Here is a 16,925-nt window from a genome sequence, read left to right as displayed (position 1 = left end):
GAGAGAGAGAGAGAGAGAGAGAGAGAGAGAGAGAGAGAGAGTTTCATTAACAAGGCGTGGGAATGTCTTCAGTACCAGAGAGAGAGTGTGCCCCACATACTTTAAGGCTCCCAGAGTGAGCAGAAGGCCCCAGGCTGGGAATCAAAAGATGTGGTTAATAAGTAGCCTATGGTGCATACTAGCCATCAAGTCACCTGACTGTCCCCCAAGGGTATGGTGGCAGGAGAGACTGCAGGGTCACAGGCCACCTTGCCAGCCAGGTCGAGCAGTTGCACCTTTGTAGAGAGAGTGAGGTAGCAAGGGGCGTATGACCTACCTATTCGGATAAGAAGTGTCTAACACTTGTGACGTCCATGGCTCCATGACAAGGGTCATAACAATCTGCTGTGTGCTAGGGTCTCCACTGGGCACTTTAAATAAGTCATCTCATCTATTCACACTACAAACCTACAGTCTTGTCCGCCTTCCCATTTGTAGATGATGGAGATGAGGCCCATAGGCTTGAAGCAACGCACTGAAGAGCACGGCAGACGCCACCAGACTGTGGGATGATTTCTCCGAACAGCAATAGAGAGTTTCTGATTGCTACTTGTAACTCCCACACACTTGGTAACTTGAAAATCTCATGAACACGTCATCTTAAGGTTCTGGGGAAAAGCCCAGAATGGGTCTCACTGGATGAATCAAGGTTTCTACATAGCTGACTTCTCTCTGGTAACTCTACATAAAATAATTCTGCTGCCTTAAAGTTTCCACCATCAACTCCCAAAGTCTCTTGCTTGTGAGCTGAGCAGCCTCCACCCTAAGGAAATTCGTTGGAGAGTGACACATCTGGCTCCCTCCCCACCACCTCCTCCCCCCTCTTATTAGAGGTTCCCCCTCCCCCATTTGTCACCTTCCAAGCTCAGCTACCTATATGTTTCCAAGGACATCGGCTATCTTTTAAATATGTTTTGAATCTTTTCAAGGAATCTAGCCTGCCCTGAAATAAATGCTCTGTTGACCTCTTCATATATATATAAAACAAAAAACAAAAAACAGCCCAGAAATAGAGTTCACTCACCACTCACTGTTTCTGTCCACCTTCACCCCTTATGGCCCCTACTTCTGTCCTTGTGTCCCTCTGACCCTGTCACCTTTCATGTCACCTGTGAGAACACTAGACTGGTGATTTTGCCGGACACTCCAGCATCCTTCCACCTTTTTCAATGCCTTTTATCCACCTCCAGCCTTACTCTCCCCCACCCCATCCTATATAACACAACACACTCAGAGTTGACAGCAATCAGCATGTGGACATCTTTGCAAACAAGCATTTTGGTTACCACAGAGAGCCATGGACTGGTTTCCAGGGAGACCCATGTTTTAGCAGAGTTTTTTTGTAAAATAGACACCTCATGATTTATTTAAGAAAGTTGAGCTTTGCGGTAGCTAGCCCTCGAGGAGCAGAGTTCATAGCTATTAAACGTGTGATGTCTAATAACTTCCTCATTGTTTCTCCGCGGGGCTTTTACCCTGGCAGAGGTCTCTTGTTCCTGTGACTTGATCATTCCCTCTAAGTACCAAGTCAGGTCACAAAGGGCAACTGGGGCTAATCCTTTATAGATGAAATAAACTAAGAAAATAGGCTGTCCTGCCTCAGTTCGCAGAGTGACTGATTCTTAGGCCTCGGGGTTCATCAGCTCCCTCACCTCCCCCGCCCGGCCCCTGGGTTGTGTACGTTTGAGACAAGACTTCATATAGTCTAGGCTGGCTCAGGTTCACAAGGTAGCCAGGACGATCCTCCTGCATCTTTCTTCTGAATGCTGTGATTACAGGTGCATGCGTTCACATTCCGTTTACTAGCATTTATCCCCCCCCCCACTTATTTGTTTATTCATTTTACAGCACAATCGAAACCCCCCTCCCTCCTTTCCTCCCAGTTCCACTTCTAATCCCTCCCCCCCCATGGGTACCCACCCCTCCTGGCACATCAAGTCACAGCTGACTAAGCGCATCCTATCCCACTGAGGCCCAACAAGACAAAGGTCCCACTAAGGGAAAGGGATCCCAGGCCCACGACAGTCAGAGACAGCCCTCCCGCGCCCTCCCATGCCCTCCCGCGCCCTCCGATTGTTAGAGGACCCACGTGAAGAACAAACTTCAGCTCTGCTACATACCCGTAAGGGGGCGAGGTCTTTGGTTGGTGGGTCAGTCTCTGTAAGCCCCCCCCCCCCACGAGCCGGGTTAGTTTACTCTGTAGGTCTTCTTATGGTGTCTTTGACACTCCGGCTTCCTCGTTCCTTCCCCACTTTCCCACAAGACTCCTTGAACTTTGCCTTGTTTGGCTGTGGGTCTCTGCATTTGTTTCCATCAACTGATGGGCGAAACCTCTCAGAAGACAATTGTGCAGCACAACTGTCTGTAAGCATAGCAGAATATCATTAATAGTGTCAGGGGTTGGCCCCCTCCCATGGGGTGGGTCTCAATTTTGGCCAGTCATTGGTTGGCCACTCCCTCAATCTCTGCTCCCTCTTTATCCTTGCACTTCTTGTCGGCAGGACAAATTTTGGGTGGAAGGTTTTGTGGGTAGATTGCTGTCCCCCTCTCTCTACTGGGAGACCCGCCGTGCTACAGGAGGTGAACGCGGAGCAAAGGGAACACCTCCCCATTGCTGGTGGCAATGCAAACTTGTGTAACCACTCTGGAAAGCAATTTTTTAGTTTCTCAGAAAATTGGGAATAGATCTGTCTTAAGACCCAGCTATACCACTCCTGGGCATATACCCAAAAGATGCATCTCCATACCACAGGAACACTTGCTCAACTATGCTCATAGCAGCTTTATTCATAATAGCCAGAAACTGCAAACAACCTAGATGTCACTCAAGAACGGATAAAGAAAATATGGTACATCTACACAGTGGAATACTACTCAGCTATTTAAAAACAAAGACATCATGAAATGTGCAGGGAAACAGATGGAACTAGAAAAAAAAAAAAAAACATTCTGATTGAGGTAGCCCAGACCCAGAAAGACATGCATGGTATGTGCTCACTTATAAGCGGGCATTAGCCATAAAGTACAGGATAACCATGCTGCAATCCACAGACCAAAGAAGCTAAGTAACAAGAAGGGCCTAAGGGAGGATGCTTGAATCTCACTTAGAGGGGAAATAAAAACACTTGAAGTAGATGGAGGGAAGAAACTGGGTGGGAGAGAGGGGAGGACTGAGAAAAAGAACAGAAATCGGTGTGTGTGGGGGGGGGAGCTCTAAGATGGGGAAGACTCCAGTGTGGGGGGGGAGCTCTAAGATGGGCAGACTCCAGTGTGGGGGGGAGCTCTAAGATGGGGAGACTCCAGGAAATCTTTGGAGGTGACCCTAGCTGAGACTCCTAGCAGCGGGGGATACAGAGCCTGAAGCGAGGAGTATTTCTTTTGGCCTTCAGGGACCAGTCCTTCTTGAGACTCAAGTCAGCATCAGCATATCTTTGGTGTAACTTTCCACCTATGACTTGACATCCCATAACCACATGTTGAATTATTGATGTTTTTCTTTCTGTGGCAGAGATAATGATTTTTTTCAAGTCAGGGAATCTTGGAGTCCCTTCGTTCCCCACCCACCTCTGTCTGCATATCCTGCCAGCCACTCTCTTAGCTATTCACACACAGTGAGTATCCCCCCTTCTTTGCAGCCTCTTTGTCTGCTCCATCCCAAGCTGTCTTTATCTCCCACCTGCCCAGCTGCAGTAACCTCCTTGATGACTTCAATGGCGGGATGGGGGCGGGGGTGACAGTGAGGGACTTAAAGCCTTAAACCAGATGTTATGGGTCCTTGGCTAAAGTTTCCCTTTGGCTTTCTATCCCATGGAGGAGAAAGCTATGTTAAGCCCACTTGTGCCCGGGAGGATCCTTTGCACAGGGGCCTTGACTGCCCTCTTCAGCCTGTCTCATGCCCCTGCCTCAGCTCCCTCTGCTCCAGCTGTATCTGCTCTGCTCACAGGCCACAGTCTCACAGCAGCACAGGCCTTTGCAGTGCTGTCTTCTGCCCTCCACTCTTGCAGTGGCTAGGCCAGCTCTCAGCTCAACTGCTGCTGAGCAGAGCGTGGGGGATGCGGGGGGGGGGGGGGGGGGGGGGGGGGGGAGGCATCAGGGGAGGGGTGTGGGGGGAGGGGGGTGTTCTCGACACCCTGCTTTGTTTTCTTTGTGGCCACCTGTGACCTTTGGTAAATGCATTATTTGTTCCTCCTTTTTCTTTGCCTTCTCGCCCAGATCTGGGATGTGTGTTATATTCTGATCTCAGGCACCCAAGGCTCCCAGCATCTCCCATACAGCTGGTCTGAGTTGAGGTGAGTCTGAAGTAGAAACCACACACCGAGTTTTGAAGACAATACCATGGGGAGATCATAAAACTCATCATCAATCATCTCTAAACACCAACCAAATGCTAAAATGATAGTATCCGAATATACTGAATTAAATCGAAATATGATCAAAATTTAATTTGCAACTACTGTTCTCGTGTGAATACTAGAAAGATTCCATTTAAATACGCACACATTTTGTACCTTGTAGGAGCGACTCGGCCAGGGTTCTTAAATATCCCCCCACCACGTTATCTCCATCCTTTTTTAGTTTGGGTTTCTTTGTTTCTGAGACAAGGTTTCTTGTAGCCCAGGCTGGCCTCAAGCTTGTTCTTCTGATCCTCCCACCTCTGCCTCCCAAGTTCCAGGTGACAAGAAGTTCCAGGAGGGCTGGGGTTCAAACCCCAGGTTCATGCATGTCACCACCAGCTGAGCTGTATCAGCCACTTTTCATTTAATTTCAAAATAACCCCTAGGTATATATGTGTATAAAATAGATATCCAAATCAAACATTTACTGATAATAAATCATAGAATTTATTTTAAAATAACTTTTCTTCTACATATAATTTTATCACATATACAAAAGCTCTAGCAAGTTTGCATCCTAGTGACATGATGTACTTACTTAATTTCTGCAAAAAAACCTGAATCTTGGCTGAATGTTTGATACAGCAGGGCATTCAGGGCTGATATTTTAATTTTATAATCATCAATGTGGGGAATGCCACTTTGCATAAATATATAGTACAAATGTCAGAAGGCGTTGAAAATTCTGCCCTAATCCCAACCCTAAATTCGTGTGATAGTTTTTAGGAAATTGAACTCACCTCAACAGCATTTAAAACAACAACAACAAAATACCAAACATTTCAATATAACAAAACCAGAAAATGTTTTAGTTTGACACATGCTGAGGAATGAGGGAAGGAAGACACTGAGTCTCTCCCTTGCCCCCATAATTAGAAGTAATTTGTACAGTAAAACACTGTAGTTCGTAACACCAGAATCTCAAATCTGGGAAAAGGTGTCTCCGGTAGAGTCCATGTGTGGTGTGTTCCTGACAGCATGCTCAGGTGAGAGTGTGTGTGCTGGAGATTTAAAGCCAAGAAACACCCCAGACTCACTGTGTGTTTAGTTTTGAAATTAGGCATTGCATGTTTAGAAACCTTTGACACAAAATTTTCACAACCATCACACAGTCAGTGGCTGTGCCCACAGCTAGGAAGCTGAGTTCTAGCCTGCTGGCTAAGGAAGGTAAGACTCGCCTCTATCTTACCCCGTGACTGTGTCCCTAGGACCTACTGCTCACTAAATATTTGCTGAATAATTTGGGTTTTATGAAAACAGAGAGTGTTGAGCCAAACACCCCATATACACTGTGAACTCAAGAGAGACACATAAAGAATGGCTTTCTTTCTCTCCAGTTACAGCTGAAACGGACTCTCTGTCCTGCCTGAGGGGACACTCCCCTGCAATCACTCAGTTAGAAGGATAAGGACGGTGTCCACAGGAACAAAGCAGGCTCAGCTGTTTCTATTCAGTTCCCACGGGAGGTGCCCAGCTTGTTTATTTTAACATGCTTATGCAGACAGTGTCAGCTGAAGCCACATGGAGACCTCAGATCATTCAACAAGTCAAGTGTGCACATGGGCTTGAACTAGGGACATATTGTTGCAGTTTTCTGAGCCAGGATCCAGGTGCCCAGAACCTTTCTACACCACCCTTTCCTCCCACATTTACCACTGTTTCTTCAGGCTTCTAACGACAGTTATACCTGGTCCAAATAGAATTACCCACGTGGCTCCATCCTCCCTGGGGACCAGAGTACATGGAAAGATGGGTGGAGGGAGGACGGGTGAGAGATGAGTGGAGTGATGGATGAATGATGGGTAGATGAATGGATGGGAGGGAGAGAGGTGAGAGATGGGTGAATGAATGAACTGATGCATAAATGGATTGAAGGAAAGGTGGATAATGGATGGATGGATGGTGAACGAATGGGTAAGTGGATAGAATGGATGAGTAGACACGAGTGGTGGGATGAGCTAGAAAGGAGGGGGATGGCTGCTAGGCTAGTTGCATGGGCAGGGGAGGAAATTTTTCTGTTTTCTTGTTGCAAACAGAAACCTTTGGCAATGAGTCCAGCTTCTACCACTGAAGGGACCCAGGCTGGAGAAGCTAGCTGCTTTGCCCCAAGTCTCAGGCAGGTGCAGGCACAGCCTCAGGCTGGATGTCTGCACCCGCTGGGGGCGACCCACCCGCCCTAAACACGGCGCCTGACGGTGCCAGGGTGGGGGGAGTGCCCTGCCCCCACCTCCGGAGGTGGCGTCCCACGCGGCCGCAACAAGCTGCCGTTGTCCCGCGGGCCGTGGGCCCCGCACACTGGGGCTTTGTCCGGCCCCCAGCCACGGCCCACGAGGGAGGGGGGCCCACATGACCGAGGGAGTAGGAGGAGCCTGCAGCGGCGGCGGCGGAGGTGGCGGCAGCGGTTCTCTTCATCACTTCCCTCCTGGGCCGGGGGGTCAGCGGACAGCAGCGGCGGCGGCTGGACAGAGCTGAACAGGGTCGCGGACACCGGACCCCTGGCTCCCCATCAGGCTACAGGCTCCGGGCCTGGGCCAGTCGGGCAGCTTTGAACCTAGCGCTTTGAAGGCGCTGAGACAGGGGTGCGCCCCACCACCCTGCCTCAGGATCATGGGGAATGGCATGACCAAGGTAGGGGGAACCCCCGCTGTGCCGGACACCCTCCCCCGCCCCCGCACAGGTCGCTGACCTTCTGCTCCCGCCCCGAGATGTATGCCACATCTCTGTCACTCTGCCCTCCAGACTGCATTTGCCTGCCTTTCTACCTCTGCTCCTGCCTGTCTGTCCTCTGTGCGGGCTCTGACTCTTGCTGTCCCTTTTGCTCTAGTCTGTCTGTCTTCTCTCTCTCTCTCTCTCTCTCTCTCTCTCTCTCTCTCTCTCTCTCTGTGTGTGTGTGTGTCTGCGCGCGTCTGTCTGTCTGTCTGTCTGTCTGTCTGTCTGTCTGTGTCTGTCTGTGTTGTGTGAGACTCCTGGAATCTGCACCCTCTGTTCCTCCAGCTCTACTCCGTGTGTCCTTCCACCTGTGCCTGCCTCAGTCCACTCCCTCTGGGCCCCACTCAGTGCAGTGCCCCTCCCTGATCTCTACCTGAGACTTCCTACCCATCCCTACTCTTCTCTTCCACCTGTCCCCAAACTGACCTCCTGTGGTTAATTTGATTGCCTGTTCTTGCATCCTTGCCAGAGCCCCAGACCCCTCACTCCGCACCCAGACCTATCAGGGAGATGGCTTCCTGAGGTCCCACCACCAATAGAGAAGAGCTGCGGGCGGGGGCAGCTACCATGGGTGGGAAGGGGTGCAGGCTGCCCCCTGACCCCTGCTGTCCTTCCTCCAGGTACTTCCTGGACTCTACCTTGGAAACTTCATTGGTGAGCACTGCCCACTCTGTCCCAAGGCCATGGCACTCTGCCTGTCCCAGGCCTGTGTCCACTGTTCATGCTCAGGCCCACACAACTTAGATGCTTTCAAGAATGGAGTGTGGGGGAGGGAGGATGCCAGGCTGGGAGGAGAAAGGATTCTTCATGAAGGATCGGGGCGCAAGGGCTGGTGGTCCCCAGGCTGGAAAGAGCACTCCCAGTTCAGCCTCCCTCCCAAGGCTCACCAACGGGCTAAAGGCCCACACCAAGGACAACCTTGGTTCTGAACTTTGTCCACCTCCTCAGCACAAAGCCCATTAGGTTTTTGCTGAGGTCTGTCCAGGGGTGTGACTTCCCTCAGTGGGAACCTATGAATTCTTCTCTGGGCCACCTCCTCTGAAGAGGAACTGGACCACCAACTCCTCTAAGCAAGCACCAGGTGGCCCCAAGCCAGGGGGCGACAAGCCTGCAGCTTTCTGCCTTCTCTTTTTTTTTCTCATCTCCCCCTTCCATGGTCTTCCATGGGGGAAAGGGAGTGCCCTCCCATCCCTGCCTTCGCAGGCTTCACGCTGGCCGTAGGGAGCCAGAGCTGAGGTAGACCTTTGACTTTGGCAGAAAATGTGCTGAGACAGGCTGGCTCAAGGTCTAGGGACCCAAGGTGGAAAAGTCACAGAGAAGACTCAGGTGACCCACCCTGTGGCCCTGGCTCCTTCCTCCCTATGAGCCTCCTCAGCAGGTCCCGCCACATTGATTTCTGAGAGGATTCGGCTAAATTGTATGTTAGTTCCATTAGGACAGGACTCGTGAAGTTGACCCCAGACTCAGTGCCTAACCAAAGCCTACACATAGCAATTACATGCTGGTACATCTCACTCCCCAGAGATGACCACCAGCATTTTGAAAGGGTGTTTTCCGGGGTTATGCATCATATAGTGTAGATACGGATGTGATAATTAAAACAAATGGAACTCCACTCTGCATGCTGCTCAAGAAGTGATGTGTTCCACTTAAAACACACGTCAAGGACATCCTTGGATATCTATCAGCTCATAGGGATCATTTTAGTTTTTGCACAGGAGTCCAACAGACAGCTGTACTGATTTTCATCCAGTCCCTTTTTGATGAGCATTAGGTTATTCCAAACATTTAGTGGCGTCTGCATCAAACAGCGCCGTAGAGGGCACCAGCCTCCCTCCGTGCAGCCTTCCACGTGCAGTCACTCTGTCCACAGATTCCTAGATGTGGAATTGCTGCTGGGTTGAAGGATGAAGTAGGGATAGGTTTCTGGGATGTGCAGAGCAGCACAAGGCTGGGGCACACCAGCCTGTGTCTGATGGGTGCGCCAGAGGTGGGGGAAGGAGCATGTGAGCCTGCAGGGGGTGGGCCACATGGGCAGGGGAGGGGTGAGAATACAGGCGGGACACTGGCTTTTGCTACAGTTGGTCCTTAGGAATAAATAAGTCATACCTACCAACTTGGCTCAAGCGGCCTGTTTCTTTCAGATGCCAAAGACCCGGATCAGCTGGGCCGGAATAAGATCACACACATCATCTCTATCCACGAATCACCCCAGCCCCTATTGCAGGTACTCCAAACTCTCCATTCCAGGGCTGGTGGGTGGGGGAGAAAGCTGTGGATCCAGGGCTGCCCTTCATCCCATTCCTACTTCCTAGTAGTGAAGATAGAGCCTAGGGTGTTGAATACCCTAGGTCAATGCTCTGTCCCTGAGCCACCATCCTTGGCTACCATCTGGACCCCAGCTGACTCATCCATCCTCCTCATTAGGCTGTTGTAACACCGCTATTTGGTGACTGCAGCCGAAGCGGTAAATGAACTCATCTAAGGTCATACAGTGAGGAAGCTGGCCAGCTGGGATTTGAACATAGGCCATCTGACCCTGGAAGTCTTGTATCAATCCTTAATATTAGAACTTTAATGCAGGTCTCTTTGAACCCTTCTTTGCACCTACCTGGGCATCCTTCTAATTGCCAAGTGTCTAGATGACTCCAAACAGAAGATCCTGGGTTCTGTGTCTTGCTGTACACCCTTGGGCTGTGACTTCATCTCCTAGGTGCTTTTGATCCCAAGTGCCCCAGAGGGCTGTTGAGAGAGGGCAAGGACCCTGCCAGATGTGGAAGATACATCTGTATGCTGTGAGGCACAGTATCATTAAGTGGTTGGTTCTGCTCTTGTGGAATCCTAAGGAAGAGGAGGTGATTTTAGAATCAAGAGGAAAGAATTAAAAAAAACTCAGGCCACAGGTGCTAGATTCAGGAGACCATTTATTCTCCTTGTGACCTTATGTGCAAGACAAGCTGAGCCCCCAGTCACCTATAAGTGGGAATCTTACAATAGGACTGACATCACTGAGTTTCTCTGAGTCACATATAGACGCTAACAAGGTATGACTGATAAAACATAAGGGTTTTTTTTTTAAGATTTATTTATTTATTATATGTAAGTACACTGTAGCTGTCTCCAGACACTCCAAAAGAGGGAGTCAGATCTTGTTAAGGATGGTTGTGAGCCACCATGTGGTTGCTGGGATTTGAACTCTGCACCTTTGGAAGAGCAGTTGGGTGCTCTTACCCACTGAGCCATCTCACCAGCCCATTTTTTTTTTTAATACTCTTATCTCAGGTTTGGAAGATGTCTCTGTGTCTAAGAGCACTTTCTGTAGATCCCCAGTGCCCATGTAAAAAGAGTCAGGCACGCTCATATGTACCTGTAACCCTAGCAATGGAGGTAGATGGGATGGAGGCAGGAGAGTCTTTTGGACCAGCTGGCTGCCAACTTGGCTGAAAAACATCTCCAGGTTCTGTGAGAAAGCCTGTCTCAGGGAAATAAGGTAGAGGGTGATGGACAAGACACCTGACCTCAGCATGCATGTACACAAATGTATGTGGACACCTCTCCTATGCATACATATGTGCATTCGTAGGCACACACACACACACACACACTCACATGTTCCAATAAAAGAGCCCCTCATGTTGGATTCTGTGTCTGCCACATCTACTGCAGAGGAGGAATGGTAAGTTGAAAGGGCTCAGGAGATCTGAGATTAGAGAAGCAAAACAAAATAAGGCAACAAAAACCAGGCTCCATGGGGGCTGGAGAGATGGTGGTTAAGAGCACTCATTCTTATAAAAGACCCAGGCTTGGTTCCCAGGGCCCACTTGGCAGCTCACACTGTAACTCCAATTCCAGAGAGCTCTTCTGACCTCCAAGGGCAGCAGGCACACAAATGGTACACATTTACATACCTGCAGGCAGAACACTCACACGTTTACACAGTCTTTTAAATAAATTAAAACAAGGACAGAATCCCCCACAGGCTTGCTGTGATGACCTTGGGCAGGTTCCTTCACCCTTTCAGGGCCTCGGGTTTTTTGTTTGTTTGTTTGTTTGTTTGTTTGTTTTAAACCTATAAAATTTGATGGCCTCTAAGAGCAGCTGACAATAATCTATGACTTCCATTGTCAATGAAGAAATTTCCAGGCCAGTGGAGTCTGATTTTGCATTCTAGGGCAGCCTCGTTCTGGAGCACTGGAGTATGTAGTCTGAACAGATTGCACGGGCGTGCTTTCCAAGTTATTAATGTGTTTATTAAAGCCATGAGTGCTTAGAGAAAGAGCCTTCCCCCAACTCCTCGCCAGCAGCCACCCCTCCCATCGGGGAATTCAGCAGGCAGGGTTTTGACGCTACCAGGCAAGCCCACATCGAACACACTGCCAAATGAAACTGCAGATCTTGCAGACAACATAGGATCCCATGACCTTGGAAGTGTTAGACACAAACCTCCATGGACACAAGAGGACAGGTCCTTTGTCCTTAAGAGTGACAACCAGCAGCAAGCTAGGCATCTGAAAAGGGTTGTTTGGATTAACGAAGTGTTACAGGGAATACTTGAGAAAGGGCAGGGGCGGGGTTCGGGACACGGGTAGAAATACCTGCAGTACGCTTGTGTGGAGGCTCAGCACAAAGCCATGCTGCCAGATTGATTCCTGAAGCTATTGTTGCTGATGCTGCTCTTGCTGCTGTTGCTGATACTATTGTTGTTGCTGATGCTGCTGGGGTGTGTGTGTGTGGGGTGTGTGTGTGTGTGTGTGTGTGTGTGTGGTGTTTGTCTGTCTGTCTTTTGAGACACAAACTTACTATGGTAGCCCAGGTTGGCCTCTAACTCATAATCCCCCTGCCTCTGCCTCCTGAGTGCTAGGATTACAAATGTGAGCTCGCTCTGCCTGACTGTTGTTTTCATAATTTGTACTCTTCAAGACAAATGAGCCCCGCTCTTTTCACTATATAACTTTGCATTCCCTGCTTGGAGGAAAGTCCCTTGGAGAAACACCTTCCCAGTTTGCAAGTCCTCCTGTTTCATGTCACCTGTGGGTGAGGATGCCATTTGTACACACAGGGCTGGCAGGCCCATGCAGCTAGTACCTGCTCTCTGGGGGCTAGAAAACACTGGTGGTCTAGGGAGGACCAGGACTGGGGTGGGGTCACACTGGCCTTGGCAGCTCAGGCTGGGGGAGGGGTGCAGGCAAGGCCCCACCATCTGAGTGTGCATTTCATCCTTGCAGGATATCACCTACCTTCGAATCTCAGTGTCTGATACTCCTGAGGTACCCATGTAAGTTCCCCTGGATGGGCCAACAGCTGACAGACAGAGAGCTGTCTCCTGAGGTGGGAGTGAGGGCAAAGAGTAGTGAGGCCAGAAGGCTGTCAAGGGGGAATCCTGAGTCTGTCTCAGCCATGTCCTTGTAGCATGTCCCTAACCGGCTCTCTCTGAAACCTCGGCCTCCTCCCCTATGACCGGGAGGGACCGGGTGATTTGAGGGTCAGACTCGACCTGCCCTGGCTGGCAGCTCAGACACCTGGTTTGCAGCCAGGCTTTGCCATTTACTGCTCTGTGACCTTGGCAAAATCACTTATCCTCTCTGAGCTTCGGCTACAACATCCTTGACGAGTCAGGGATGCTTGCAAAGATGAGGATGTGAGACAGAACCCGGTGATGGCAGGGACTCTGGAAAACGGGGTTTGTCTGGCTCACTAGCATGGGTACCTGGAGCTTGGGATGGACACAGGCTGAAGCCTTGCCCTTTGGGGCTCTTCTTGCAACCCACTGCTACCTACTGTCCCAGCTCCTCTGTTTGCAGACACCAGAAGAATGACACCCTCACTCTCCCCACACCCAAGTCCTTGTCCCTTGTACCCACTGGAGAGATGGGGCCAACCTATCTCCCTGTGTGCTATGCTTCCAAGCAGTGGCCCCATTCACTGCACACACGGGCTGCACTGAGGTGTATCCTTTGCTATGAGTGGGGAGGAGACTCCTGGGCGACCTGCCTCCACAGCGCTGCCTTCTCTGTTACTTTCTTCTCCAGCAAAAAGCACTTCAAAGAGTGCGTCCACTTTATCCACTCTTGCCGCCTCAACGGGGGTAACTGCCTTGTGCACTGGTGAGTCCTCACATGCATGCCTATCCTGCTGGGCAGGTCCCCTCCAGCCTGCCAGGGTGCTGACAGGCTGTCACTCATCCGGACAGATCACTCAGAGGTCCACCACTCCTAGTAGCTGGATGGCCGTAGCCCAGCAACTGTGTTTCCCTGAGACTCAGTTTTCCTTATCTGTAAAATGGGGGGGATAAACATCATGTTGACGGGGCTGTTGAAGGAGCTTGATGAGGTCCCATAGATGGACCAATCAATCTAGCTTCTGCTTTCCTCCCCTGCTGGCCTTTGAAGCATGAGTGCAGGGGTAGATCTCTGAGTCTTCTCCAGTGTCTCTGACCCAGAGATGCCATCCATCCCATGACATCTCACCAAGCATTCTGGCTGGGGCCAAGGGATAGCTCCCTTAAGACCTAGCTCTCCCCATATTTAGCCATCCTAACCTCCCCTTCCTCAAACCCACAGTCTATCTTTCACCTCCAAATCTTTGTATGTGCTACCTAAGAATATTTTATCTTGCTTTTCTTGTGGTGTGGGTAATTGAACTCAGACTCGTACACACTTAAGCAAGCACTCCACAGTTTACCTATGGTCCCTGCCCCACAACATCCTGGGTTAACCTTATCTTTCAAAACTCAGCTGTCACTTCCTAGGGATCCGCTCCCCGGCATCTCTTCCACTCCCACTAAAGAAACCTCTCTACTTATATGGCCCCAGACTCGGCTTGTCTTCGAGCGATCATCAGTATCTGAAATGGCTGCTTTGGTTAGTGGCTTTTTCTCCAAGCCACACTGTGAGCTCCAGGACAGCAGAGACCATGGGTTTTATTCCTTACTATAACCCAGGACCTGAACAAAAATAGCCAGGAGGTGTTTGTTTGACGAATGAATGAATATTCCAGCCAGTCCCTTTATGTGGACTTGGCCAGAGGAAAGGGAAATGTCATAGCCAAGGAAGGCGGGCTTCCTGTGGTTGGAGCTCAAGGGACACCATGCAGGAGCTCCTGTAAGGCCAAGGACCTGGCAGGGAGGGAAAATGGAAAACACTGGGACTTTCCTGAAGCCTGGGGTTGTCCCGGATCTAGCTTTGCAGGTATATCTCGAAGTACCACCATAGTGATCGCCTATGTGATGACGGTGACTGGACTTGGCTGGCAGGAAGTGCTGGAAGCCATCAAAGCCTCCCGGCCCATCGCCAACCCAAACCCGGGCTTTAGGCAGCAGCTCGAGGAGTTTGGCTGGGCAAACTCCCAGAAGGTAGGGGCTGTGCAGGGCCAGGGAAGCCTGGATTCCTCCTTGATTTTTTAGCACCCATTGGATGGGATGTGGCCTGTGCCTCTCCCCTCTCTACACTCTCATTTTGGTCACAAACTCACGGTCCTCCTACCTCAGACTCCCAAGCACTGGGATCAAACCTGGCCTGGCTTTTCAGGTTTTAATTTATCTTTTTAGCTGAGAATTTGGGTGCGTTTAAACCAGACTGTGGCCAACACAAGTGTCTCCAACACAAGGCAATCCTGGGTTTATTCACTTGGGGGGGGGGCGTCTGTGTCCTATTCCACCCAGGGTTTTTTTGGGAGCCGGTACATGAAAGTATCAGGCTGATGCCACTCAGCCAACTAGCGGTGAGAGGGAGAGACATGATCAGAGTGGCTGCAGGGCTCTCAGAAGGTGGCACTGGGGATTCCAGGGCTGCCCTAGGCCAGGAGCAGACAAGGAAGAGACCCGGGTGTGTGGTGTCTTTGAGCCTAGGGATGAGGACAGAGACTCAAGAAGGCGGTTTAATGCGTGTTTGCAGTGGGCTAGTCTGGGTAGTCGGGTTCCGGGAGATGCTAGGACCTGAGTTGAATCGGAACGCCCCCTTGAGGGTCGGAAAGTCTTAGAAGGGAGATAAGAGGGCGCTTAGAGGAGCCAGGTGTGGGTGGGGAGAGGGCGACGGGTGGAGGTGGCAAACAGGTGACAGTTAGACGCTCGCCCCGCTCCCCCCTCCCCGCCCCAGCTTCGCCGGCAGCTGGAGGAGCGCTTCGGGGAGATCCCGTTCCGCGACGAGGAGGACTTGCGCGCGCTGCTGCCTCTCTGCAGGCGCTGTCGCCAGGGCTCGGCGACGTCGGCAGCGTCGGCCACCACAGCGTCCTCGGCCGCTTCCGAGGGGACCCTGCAGCGCCTGGTGCCGCGATCGCCGCGGGATTCACACCAGCCGCTGCCGCTGCTGGCGCGCGTCAAGCAGACTTTCTTCTGCCTCCCGCGGTGCCTGTCGCGCAAGGGTGGCAAGTGAGCTCCGTGTCCGCTGCTCCGCCCGTCCTGACGCCGCAGCCTTCGCGGGCGGCCGGGGCTTCCCGCGGCTGGGACGCACCCAAAGCCCGTGGGAGCCTCGCCCCTGCCCGTACCCACCACGCTTGTCTGCGTCTGTCCTCAGTGTCCGCTCTGTGAGTCTGTGTACGGCCGGTCTGCTGCAAACCACCTGGTGCCTTAGTCCGTGGACTCGAGAGAAGGGTCCTGGTCCTCCACCCCCACAGGCGGGGAGCAGGAGGGAGGGTCGGGTGGGGCGGATCGGCCTGGAGGAGATTAAAGAGACACAGAAGTTGCCTGGCCCGGTGCCTCTGGTCATTCCGCAGAGCTTGGGCTCCAGGGCCTGCGGGAAGCAGGGCAGGGACAACTTCCAGGGGCCCTGGGAAGCGCCATTCTCCACCAGTCTTCAGAGCTGAACTCCAAGACCACGCCCTTCTTTGATGCCAGCCCATCCCCCTCCATCTCTCCAGAGGCCTGGACTCCTGACACCACCACCCTTGTGCCCCTTTTCTCTAGACCCTTCACCTCTCCGAAGCCCCTTCCTCTTCTCCAGTTCTCCTTCCCTCTCTGCACAGATAACTGGTCAGTGTGGTCCAATTGGTGGCGTTACCTTCACATCATCCTTTACTGTCTGAGATGGCTTTATCCTCAGGGAGAACACCCAGGCAGCTGGCCCAAGGGCACACAGCAAGGGCAAGTCATTCCCAGTTGTGACAGTAGAGAGGAAACACCTCCTAGTGTGAAGGTTCCTGGAGAGAAAGACCTCGCAGAGTGCGAGATTTTTTTTAAGGTTACCAAGCCAATAAAACAGTAAGTAACCCTATGGGTGAACAGAGGAGTGTGTCATCAGAGCTGCTGACCTGAAAGAGCTCAAGTAGATGCTTGGGGCTTCGTGGCTGATGGGGAGGCAGAGATCTCAGCACTGAGTTGAACCAATGGTGAAATGACCACACCAGCCTCTAATTCTCCACTCACTCAAGTGTTCACACCGTGTGCTAGGCACTGTGCTGGGCCCTGGGGCTACCACAGTGAGCAAAGCTCTGCCTGTACGCTGCTGCTGACATTCTAGGGAAGACACCAGATAAAAGGAGGGGTAAGAGAGGGGGACCATCTTGCCATTTGGGGTGGGGGGAGCAGTGCATGCAAAGGCTCCGAGTTAGGATAATGTGAAGAGAGTGGGGGCTGGGCTCCCCCTGAGGGCAGGAAGCCCACCTGCATCCTCCTGATTGGTTGGTGGCACCACCGGCCATAAGGAAACCCTTTCAGAACCTTCCCTACCTGAATATCACCTCTATGCCTTATCGAAACAGTGAGGGCTGTCTACTGAGGACACTGTCACTGTGCTAAACACTGCAGCTCAGCTGATCCTCATTCCACCCTCCCTAAAGCTGCCCCATTTA

General features: G+C 51.4%; 1 protein-coding gene across 1 annotated transcript; it reads left to right on the top strand.

Annotated features, from left to right (window-relative positions):
* The first annotated feature begins 6,868 nt into the window (after window positions 1–6,868).
* Window positions 6,869–16,613, top strand: Dusp15 (dual specificity phosphatase 15). The gene is made up of 7 exons (XM_021194605.2): window positions 6,869–7,061; window positions 7,763–7,796; window positions 9,287–9,369; window positions 12,368–12,417; window positions 13,172–13,246; window positions 14,322–14,493; window positions 15,236–16,613. The coding sequence occupies exons 1-7, from the start codon at window positions 7,041–7,043 to the stop codon at window positions 15,509–15,511; spliced, it is 711 nt and encodes a 236-aa protein (XP_021050264.1). The 5' UTR covers window positions 6,869–7,040; the 3' UTR covers window positions 15,512–16,613.
* Window positions 16,614–16,925: the final 312 nt, after the last annotated feature.

Source organism: Mus pahari, chromosome 3, assembly GCF_900095145.1.
Source record: "Mus pahari chromosome 3, PAHARI_EIJ_v1.1, whole genome shotgun sequence".
NCBI lineage: Eukaryota > Metazoa > Chordata > Mammalia > Rodentia > Muridae > Mus > Mus pahari.
Note: the sequence above shows the minus strand (reverse complement) of the source record. Positions and strands in the feature narration are given on the sequence as shown.

Bases quoted from the DNA above. Each gene is read 5' to 3' on its own strand.
- Dusp15 (XM_021194605.2), top strand. From the start codon at position 7,041: ATGGGGAATGGCATGACCAAG. The intron at 7,062-7,762 runs GTAGGGGGAACC...TCCTTCCTCCAG, and splicing joins TGGGGAATGGCATGACCAAG to GTACTTCCTGGACTCTACCT. The intron at 12,418-13,171 runs GTAAGTTCCCCT...TTTCTTCTCCAG, and splicing joins GATACTCCTGAGGTACCCAT to CAAAAAGCACTTCAAAGAGT.